This window comes from Alosa sapidissima, chromosome 11 (assembly GCF_018492685.1).
Source record: "Alosa sapidissima isolate fAloSap1 chromosome 11, fAloSap1.pri, whole genome shotgun sequence".
NCBI lineage: Eukaryota > Metazoa > Chordata > Actinopteri > Clupeiformes > Clupeidae > Alosa > Alosa sapidissima.
In genome coordinates this window covers 34,047,110-34,057,717 of record NC_055967.1, presented here as the reverse complement: position 1 = coordinate 34,057,717, position 10,608 = coordinate 34,047,110, and the positions used below count along the sequence as shown (strand labels likewise).

Below are 10,608 nucleotides of genomic sequence, written 5' to 3'. Positions count from 1 at the left end.
TCCCATAGACTAAATACCACTCTTTTCCTGGTCTGAAATATCAATTTATAGGCAAAAACCTATACAGTAGGAGCCTGATTTTAAATGCTCATTTAAAAGAAAAGTGGTCAGACGGATTTAGAGGGTTTTGCATCTAAACTCTTATTTCACTTATTTATTTACGATACATTATTCATTTACAAAAAAAAAAATGGTGTCCTTAAAGGTTGGATTTTTCCTAATTTTTTTAATTAAGGCATTAAGATCCATTTCCAAAAGAAGATTTTTTTTATTCCTCTTTTGTTTGACTTTAACCTTATTATGTAATATTCATAACATCCAAGACACCCAGAAAATCTTTCCCTGAATGTTGTGGTTAGATGGACAGGATTGTAGCTAGTCCTTTGCTGTCACAATACACATGTGCTATGACAGGCTGAGGTGCTTTACCTTCAGTCCCACTTCAGCAGAGAGAGACCCGGGCTTCACGTTGCTAATGTAGATCCCTGGCTTCTGCCGTGGGCCACTCGAGATGCTGTGAAAAATGTACCGACATGCTGTCTTAACATCAAAGGGTCCGTGATATGTCTGATATTCATGGTCAATGTGTGCCAACGTGTGGTCATACACGTTCCTGTTATTGCAAGAGGAAAGACTCTTCGTCTCATGCAAGATTGTAGCATATCTCGTTTATACTCCCACCTTGCCTATGTCAAGCCTTGGAATTAATTCGACATGAAATGGAGATTTTTTTTTACTGTAGATGAGCTTTGTCTGAGGCTACAAAAACAACCTGCTTGTTCTCCTCCACACACACACTACTCCCATATTTTTAAACCCCACAGAGTGTCTGTAGGCTGACCTGATGCCCATGCCTGTGGTCCCCACCAGACTCAGGAAGACCTTCTTCTCCTTGATCTCCTTTCCTCCAATGGAGGCCAGGCCAGCCACACTGCTCTTCTTGTCCTGCAGAGCACAGGGAGGAACAGTACTGTCTGGGAATGTTATGTATGTACTGTATATTATAACCATATGTACTGTATGTCATATACCCTCACATACAGTATGTATGTATGTATGTATGTATGTATGTATGTACAAAAGGACAGGCCAAACAGCACATGCACTGACAGTGTTAAAACACACACACACACGGCGTGAGATTGGCGCCTAGACAGCCACGATAGCGATGGTAATTCTGATGATGATGAGGGCAGGCACAGGACAGTAAAGACCTGACTCAAGGTGATACCCCCTGGCACTTACCCCAGACTCCGACATAAACTGGTCCACAAACTGCCACTTCAGCAAGTCCTCCGTGGAGCTATGGGACATTGAGAGGTGGACTTTGGCAAGGTGGACAAGTGCACTCTAACAATCCATTTACAGTGTGCCTGTTAGTAAGATGATGCCTTGCCTATTTTCTGAATGAACTGTCTTCAGTTTCTGCTAATGCTTATCTAAGCTGCAATGTTTTGGCCTGAGGACCAATTTCAGTGATTTAACAGATAAAACATGTTAAATATGATATGGCCTGACTACGCTCCTGATACAGCCGATGATAATTTATTCCACAAAGATCAGTTAGCTGCTGTGGGTTAAATGATGCCCTTTTAAATCAGCCATGTGTGACAGGAACTATAAACTATATGTCCTTTTCCGTGACAGCTACAAGCAGTATTAGACCCGAATGGCCACCATTTATAATTCAGGCTCCATATTCCCATCACTGACGCTAAACAAAGTGATTTATCAAGCAGAAGTAGCCTATGGACTGCTATATTAAATTACTTCAATAACACTACTCACCCTGAACATAAATATATATAAATAACATTGAGAGAGAATGACAAAGACGTTATATTAAAAAGCTTGCCTCTTCACTGGTATCATTCCAACATCTGCAAAAGAAAATAACTACAGTTAAAATAGATTGGGTCGGCAAAACAATAACAATAACTCAGAATGATTTACTAGAATAGAGCCTTTCAACTGCATAAACAAACATGGCCTTTAAAGTCAACATTTTGTGACCATTATGCTAAAGTAATGAGTTTCTCTATTCACTATGATGGCAGCATTAGCTGAGCAATGCGCAAAAGTTTTCATTAGGATTCATTATGACACTATGGCTCAGAAGGGATTGGCAATTAGACTTGTGCCTGCTGTTCACTGGCAAACAAAAGGACAGACTAGAGGGAACGGCTGTGTGTCCAGATAAGCATGGCTTCTGTGTACATGTAGTGAAAAAAGGCTGTTCTTTTGTTGGCTAGTTCTGCTAAGCCTATTGCTCTTAGCGCAGAGCTGTAATGGAGTGAACTGTTGTCTGCTCCTTCTAGGCCAGTTCGCATGGTTTCACATGTCCATTCTGCGTTGAATTTGTTTGTGTGAAACCTTTGTTTTGTAAGAGGAAGGGGACTGGTATTGAAAAGCAAGGGGGGGGGGGGGGTGGGGGGGTGTTGAATGGGCCCGCGACTCACGTCTGACTTTCAGCGACACTATCTTCTTGGTTTTGATGAGGCTGATAATCTCCTCGTGGATGCAGGAGGAGATGGAATAGCCATTGATGCGGACAATCTCGTCTCCAATCTGAGAGGAGGAGAACAAAAAGGAGAGGACAGGGTTGGGGGAGGGGGCAGGACATTACACCAACATCTCAGAGAAGCTCCTTCATGACGTTTTTATGAAACAAGCTGCGCTGTAGCCAGCATCAATTCTACTCACTGAATTGCCTGTTGTGTTGAAACTCCAAATCAATCGGAGATGAGATAGGATGGCCTCTAGATTGAATGCAATGTGCAATTTGTGGATTTTTTTTTAGTGTATATGGCATTAGACTGAATATACCCTGCCTTGCAAATTAGGCTGTAAATAACATTCACTTAAGGCACTGCAAGCCGTTAGCCAGATTGGGTAGGCAAAACAATAACTATAACAATAACTCAGAATGATTTACTAATATAGGCCCTTTCAACTGCATAAACAAACATGGCCTTTAAAGTCAACATTTTGCAGACCATTACGCTGAAGTCCAAATCTACGGTTTTGAGCGTTTAAATTGGAAACAGATTGAAAGGGTCTATATGCACAATTTATCATTTAAAATGACAAAGAAACCACATAAAAGAGTGCATAATAAAATCAATATTGCATACATTCTGCATTGATCTTTAGGCTGTTTTGAGATTCATGGAAATTCAGTGTGGAAAAGATGGAAAGCATCAGACCCTAACAAAATAAATACTACTCTGTCTCCCTCTGTTGGTCCCAATGTTTCATTGAACATATCCCTAGAGCTCCCTGTGTGTCCTCAAATGATCTGATTAGCTATCTATAGGGCCAAAATGCCTATATAGCTATCTATAGGGCCAGACACATTTCAGTTTGCATCTGATCAATATCAACAATTATGATACAGTATCTGAAACAGCCATCAATATTAACAAAATGGATAATATCCTATAGACTATCTATAATCATTTACAAAGTATATTCTCCAAGACAGCTAATTATTTATGTATAGGCATATCCAAATTTCAGTATAGGAACCCTCTGCTTCCTACCTATAGTTCTACCGTCAGGTGACAGTCCCATGCATTGGTGAAAGTCCACCAGGTAAATAAACAGCTGGTTGTGGTGGTCAGCAGTGGCCTAGCTCTTTAATAGCAATACTAAAGTACTTGTCAACCTCTGTTTTGTTGCAAGCTAGGACTCTGCTTCACTTTTCCCCCAAGCGCCTTCTTGGTAACGCCATGTCAGTGCACTTCTTCACCCTCCCAGTCTTCCTTGTCCTCCTTCGTTGGCACTCTGCATGCCCAAGGGCTATGAGTTTTTGCCGGACAATGTCATGGGCAAATGGGCAGTCGTGGCCTACTGGTTAGCGCTTCAGACTTGTAACCGGAGGGTTGCCGGTTCGAACCCCGACCAGTAGGCACGGCTGAAGTGCCCTTGAGGAAGGCACCTAACCCCTCACTGCTCCCCAAGCGCTGCTGTTGTTGCAGGCAGCTCACTGCGTCGGGATTAGTGTGTGCTTCACCTCACTGTGTACTGAGTGTGTTTCACTAATTCACGGATTGGGATAAATGCAGAGACCAAATTTCCCTCACGGGATCAGAAGAGTATATATACTTATACTTATACTTATACTTCTCCTCCTTCGTTGGCACGCGGAATGCCCAAGGGCAATGAGATTTTGCCGGGCAATGTCACGCAGCCCTGGGCACTATGGGGTGACTTCAGGCCCGGCTCTCTCTGTGTCTCACCTCAAGATATATCTTTCCAAGCTGGAAATGACTTTTTTTGAAATACAGCTTTGTTGACTCGTACACTCTGGCTGAAAGTCCTGATGAATGAGTGTACAGTATGAGTGTATGAGTGCTTTCTCACCTGGAGGCCCACACTTTCGGCTTGTCCGTCCTTCATGATCTGAGAGATGAAGAGGCCACAGCCAAACTCCAGCCCCCCCCGAACGCTCAGGCCCAGACCGTCTGGGTGGGTCCGGTCCAGACGCACCTCCTTCAGTTTTCTGCAATCAAACACACACACAGACACACACACACACACACAGACACACACACACACAGACACACACACACACAGACACACAAACACACAGACACACACACACACACAGACACACACACACACAGACACACACACACACAGACACACACACACACACACACACACACACACACACACACACACACACACACAGACACACACACACACACACACACACACACACAGACACACAGACACACAGACACACACACACACACACATACACACACACACACACACACACACACACAGACACACACACAGACACACACACACACACACACACACACACACACACACACACACACACACACACACACACACACAGAGTAATGACTAATTTATACTCGCCTAGTTAATTAGCCCTGGGCATCAATCAATCACCCTGAGGCTATATATGTGATTAGAGTGTATTTGGTCTGTAGGTTTAGACCATTTTAATAAACATTGTAACCAGAAGGGAATACTGTGCCATATTTTGTACGTTCTTTGTTACTGTTTGTAATGCCATTAAAAAGACAACACGTTTCAACGTCTGTGCAATAAAAATGCACTTATGCAAAGTGCAGTCTTTTCTCCCTTCTTTTATGACAGAGCTATAAAAGGGGGAGAGAGGGAGAGTGAATCATACTCAAGTGTCCAGTGTGATTGGACCAACAGCAGTTACAATCATCTCTTGGACAGGGTCAACCATTGACCCTGATCCCACCCCTATCTTCCTTTTCTCGCCCCCCCTGGCCTTCCTTTGCCTGTGGTACACTGAACGAGGCAGCGCTTCTCCTCCATACTCACCGTGACCTCTTGGGGGTGAGCAGGTCGTACTCCACCTGGTGCTTGAGGGGGATGAGGGGTCGGATGGAGTCGAAGAGCGGCAGCCTGCTGGGCTCGTTAATCACCAGCTTCAGGTCCCCCACCAGCACGGGCAGGTCCATGGACCTACACAGGGTGGGGGAAGATATCAGCCCACTTCACAGTCCTACTTGCTACGACCTCGATATCACTGTCAGATGTTACAGTTTTTTTCAATCGCTAACAAGCGCTTACCCATACTTCAGATACTTTTTCTAAACTCTTAACACAGACTCACACCTACAGAACACAATTGGCCAAATGGATAATTTTCTTCTCAAAAACAGATTTTGTTATATATATACTAACACATATTTCTCTGCACACACTAACTTTACCAAAACACTGGAAATCTGACTCAAAATGAAATTATTCTGTCAAAGAATAACACTTGTTTTCTCTTCACAAGGTACATGCAGTCAATCAAAGTACACCAGGTTTCAAAATACTGGCTATTGTTGACATTACAAAAACTGCATAGACTTTTATGTTTCAGTTTTACAGGTATTTGCATGCAAAACATGCTCTATCCACAGTTTTTACACTAAATTTCTTGGTTGGGAACTGTATGTCCACATGTAGTGTGCACATTCAAAAGCATTCCAGTAAAAAGCAAATCAGTTTTTTTTCCTTTACTGTTTACTACAGGAGGTAAATACTGTTTACAGTATGATAGAACAGAAAAAGTTTTACAGTATTGCTTACAGTGAACAAAATATCCATGAAACACACAAGAGCATTCTGAACAAAAAACAACAGCAAAAAGCCCAGATAAAAAGGGGGAACTAAAAAAAGCACAAAATTACTGTATCTCATCTCTGCGATCTTTAGAGTTAGGCCACATGTTTTCATCAACATCGCATCTGATATTATCCAAGGCGATGCACCTGAGATAAAACCATTTGCTAGCAGAAGCAGAGCAGAAGCAGAGGTTTTGATATAGTGTATCTAAGGTTTGGAATATTGTGTTTGCTATTGTGGGATGTTGTGTGTAGCATTAGTAAATACTACAAAAACAATCCATAGTTTTGTTGGGAGGTATAGCTTGTCTGTTAAGAAAATGTAAGCATTGCGGAAATGTGTTCACTGACTGCAAATTGTGTGAAAACGACATGACATGTGTGAATGGTATGGCCACAAAAGACCGATGCTGTGCTAATTGTGTTTAGAGTTTTGAAAATGTGACAACTGGTTAGACAAACGCTTGTTAGCAACTGAAAAAAACTGTAATTACTGCAAAATTAGTGAAGACTGGATGTCTAGGAAATCCCCCGAGAGGCTTATTGTAAAATTCTGCTAATATGACATGCAAATTTATAACATTGATAAAAAAATGAATGAATGTTACTGCTGATGTGACTGCAGTCCATTAGAGCGACATGGCTAGTAATGTAATAAACAATGGTTTGAAGCAGGTCTGATATAAAGTTCAGTAGTTTGTCTTAGGAGCTAACTGCCAAAAAGTAGTTGGTTTACTGTTACTTTCTGTTGCCTCTGTTGATTGAGAATATCAAGTTGTTTGTAATACCCAGAAGATATCATGGATTGTGTGATTTTTAGATTATTAATCATAAATCATAATGACCTTGACTGACTTGAACTGATTAACTGCAGAACCTTAACCAAAGCAAAAAGAAACAAAATGGCAAAATAAACGGTAATAAACATTTGCCCTGAGGTGTACGGCAATTTAGTCAGGCAACACTTTTGAGACTCATCTCATGAATCATTGATGGTTGCCATTTCATTCCTGACTCGAGTGTCAGGAGCAAAAGGGGCTTTTCTGAATGGCCGCCTCGGCTGGATGGATCACAGTGGAAACTCTCCACTTCCTGGCCAATCGGGAGAAGAGAGTTCAGCCCTCCTGACATGAGATCAGGTGGAAACTCCTGCCAGAGGTGGGACCCGCGGGCATTCAGGCGGCATTATGGGCGCCAGCTGGACAGGAAACCGAATCCTACCCCATGAGCATGTGTGTGTGCGGTTCCGTTTAGGGATTAACGAGTGGCCCACTTTGAGTGACAATGCAGAACACTCAGGAGTAAACCAGTCGCCCTGCCTCGTCATCTACTATGATCTGAACTGATACAGGCCCCTGAGCTGAGACAGGTCTGGAATCAGCCAGATCTGAGTCAGCCAGGGGCCACAAAGGCTTCCACACTGATCTAGAAGCATAAAGCATCAAGACCTGCTGTAATTGTTAAATAATTCAACGTTCAATTTACTTCTTAAAAACAAGTTAGATGCCTTGAGTCTTATATGAAGTGATGGGAAATGATGACAAACAATCAGCATGATTTCAAGTAAAATGAAAAGGGTTGCACAAATTATGATCGAACTGAAAGGAAGAAGGCCTCAGTGATTTTAAATGTAGCCTACAATTTCAGTATTTTTTATGGTCAATGACTGCAAACTGTCTTTCAACCAGCTATGCCACTCTGGAGTAGCAATTAAGTAGGAAAAGAAATTAAATATATTTCACTTCAGAGATATCTCTGTTTGACATGAGCAATGTCCAGAAAAGTCAAGCATTCTTATCTTAAACAACATAAGTTCCATTTTGCATCTTGGCATGGGAGGAGAGTGTGGACTTACTGGTGGTACATCCGCAGCACATCATACAGGTAGTCCTTCTCTGCTTCATTAGCAATCAGCAGCTCCACCTGCAAGACAAAGTGACCTTTGAGCAGCTCCACACCAAATAACCCTCATAACACTGATATTGCCCTGAGAGGCAGCCATAAACCCCCACAGGACAGAGCTCACCTACGGGAGCCTGTTCCCCCGGCCATGGGAGGGATAGTTAGAGATTGTGTGTGCTATGCAAAAGCAGACACAGCAATAAATCCCCTTACCTGGTAGTGGCTTAGCTCCCGGAGAAATATTTTGAGGAAGCGCTTTGGCCAATCACAGATGTAGCACATTGCTCTTGATCCTTCCCAGTGTGTGAATATGTGTGTGTGTGTGTGTGTGTGTGCGTGAATGAGAGTGTGTGTTTATCTAGATCAATAACGCCAAAGTGTCGGCTGCTTATTTCCCCATCGTGGTCCAGACGATATCCTGGGCAGGTGGCCTGTTTATAAAGACTGTGAGCTACTGGCCTCATCTATGGCCTTATACACAGCAGGGGGTTAGGCTGGTGAATAGTGTCACCTTACAGTGCTCAGACAGCCTGATTCCACCACCTCCACTGCCAAAACAGAGCACCCCACCCCCCGCTCGCCAGAAAGGAGCAGGGCACCACAACACATCTCTCGTGCAAACCAGGAACCTCTGTATGCATCAATACATAAGGAAAGACTACAATGTCTTGTGGACTGTATATGGATAATGTAATATTATTTATCTGTTTGTGGTGGTCCATGACTTTCTTGCAAAGTTTTTTTATATAATGTATTGTTTATCACAGCTTATCATAACTATGGCTCAAAGGACAATTCATCAGTTCCATTTTTAACACGTAACCATGCCTTATTGTTGAAGATGACGTTTAAGTAGATGTGAATGCATTAACAATGCAAACCATGTCCTACTGTACAAACAAATGTGCACTGCAAGACCAAATAGCAGGACCCAAACTGAAGACATTTATGATGTGCATTTTTGAGTCCTGACCAGTCAATGACAGAGTGGACTCTGGACCAATAAAAGAACAAAAGTGATAAAGCAGCCGCGTGTGAAAGATTGCATTATTACCAGTCAGTCTCACATCAACACTCTTTGGAGAGCCACATGCTAGATCATACTTATTATTTTAAAAATCTCAAGACTGAGGATTTACAAATAAAAACTATAGCATATCCTGACAAGAAACTCTTCAAAGCACATACAGGGGCATACACACAAACACACTAGCACGACCAGAGAGGAAACTGGACAGGCAAATACAAGGCCTTTTTGTTCAGGAGTGAACAGTCCTTCTCCTCCTCACAGAGACCATGCTAGAAATGCCATCTCTAATTGAGGCAAGGGTGTTTAACTACCCAATTCCTTCCAGCTGACCGAGCATCTCTAACACAGGGAACATAATGCAGAGCTGCCCTTTGTGTATCCCCTCATCTCTCTCTCTCATCTCTCTCTCTCTCTCTCTCCCTCTCCTTCCTCTCTGTATGTGTGTTCGAGTATGAGTCTGTTCAGAACAGATGGCCGAAGACTAATATTACCAACAGTGATACAGTATCCTGTTCCATTTAAAAGCTGTTGCCTTGCTTTCGTAAATGATACTCTCCTTTCCGAAATAACAAATAATTTTAGACAACATGTTTTTAGAAAAGATCATTGTGATAGCCTAATTTGTTTAATTTCTGGCGAAACGTCAGGGGCTTAGAATAGTGGAACGGCCCAACATTTCACCTGTAACCTGCGGTGGTAGCCTGCTGGCGATGTTACACCATTTATCTTTTTACCTACGCCTATGAACTAGCCTACGCACGACTCTTTTAAAATGTATCAAACACATTGGTTCATCATATTATTACGGACACCACCGATGAAATTTAAATAAAGAAGTGGAACAATTCACAGCCATACACGTCTCCAACTGCGTTAAGATAAACAAAATGAGTGTAGATTTAAAGACCAAAATACAATAGAAAGACCTCTGTATCACTTAAAATTAGATGTCGTCATTGTCTAACAAAATGATTAAGTGCAGTCCACGAACATCTAAGAAAAAAGCTAATAACAAGACGCATTTCTCGGCAAAACTGTCAACAAGACTGGTTATTGCCTTGACAACCCTTCCGCCATTCACCTGCGCAAGGTGTACGGCTCTTAACGTCCAAACCGTAAACTGGTGCGCTTTTGAAAGAATCGAGAAAAGGGAAACAAGAATACCAACAAAAATAACTTTCTTACTTTATGTCTGAATTCTCGTGCCACTCTTCTCTCCATTTTTAGCTAAGGTTCCCTCACACCGGTTCCGCGTTTGATCCGTCTGCGCACTTCTGTCAGTGAACACTGGGTGGGGTAGATATGCTGGCAACTCGTTATGGAACAGTGATGTGCTAACCTTTGCCCTGATAGCCTATTAATATGACACATTCGTGACAATTATTGCTCTAAAACATTTCCTGTACAATTTTCTGCTCTGCAATAGGATGCAATAGCCCTATATTTCAGAGAAACATCCTGACAGAACGACTACATACAGTACAGTAGGCCTACTTGCAAATCATAATATAAAGCAAAACGAGTGCTGACCCATCTGTAAGTAAG

At 42.3% G+C, this 10,608-nt stretch overlaps 1 protein-coding gene across 1 annotated transcript in view; it reads right to left on the bottom strand.

Annotated features, from left to right (window-relative positions):
* ush1c (Usher syndrome 1C) overlaps positions 1-10,354 on the bottom strand; it is a 32,298-nt gene extending 21,944 nt beyond the window's left edge. Inside the window, exons 1-9 of the mRNA XM_042109158.1 lie at positions 10,249-10,354; positions 7,987-8,054; positions 5,335-5,478; positions 4,366-4,504; positions 2,460-2,568; positions 1,856-1,880; positions 1,246-1,303; positions 842-945; positions 430-514 (exon numbers count right to left, since the gene is read on the bottom strand). Coding sequence (XP_041965092.1) covers positions 430-514; positions 842-945; positions 1,246-1,303; positions 1,856-1,880; positions 2,460-2,568; positions 4,366-4,504; positions 5,335-5,478; positions 7,987-8,054; positions 10,249-10,284 — 768 coding nt within the window. The 5' untranslated portion in view covers positions 10,285-10,354. The remainder of the gene's footprint in view (positions 1-429; positions 515-841; positions 946-1,245; positions 1,304-1,855; positions 1,881-2,459; positions 2,569-4,365; positions 4,505-5,334; positions 5,479-7,986; positions 8,055-10,248) is intronic.
* Between the last annotated feature and the right edge of the window lie 254 nt (positions 10,355-10,608).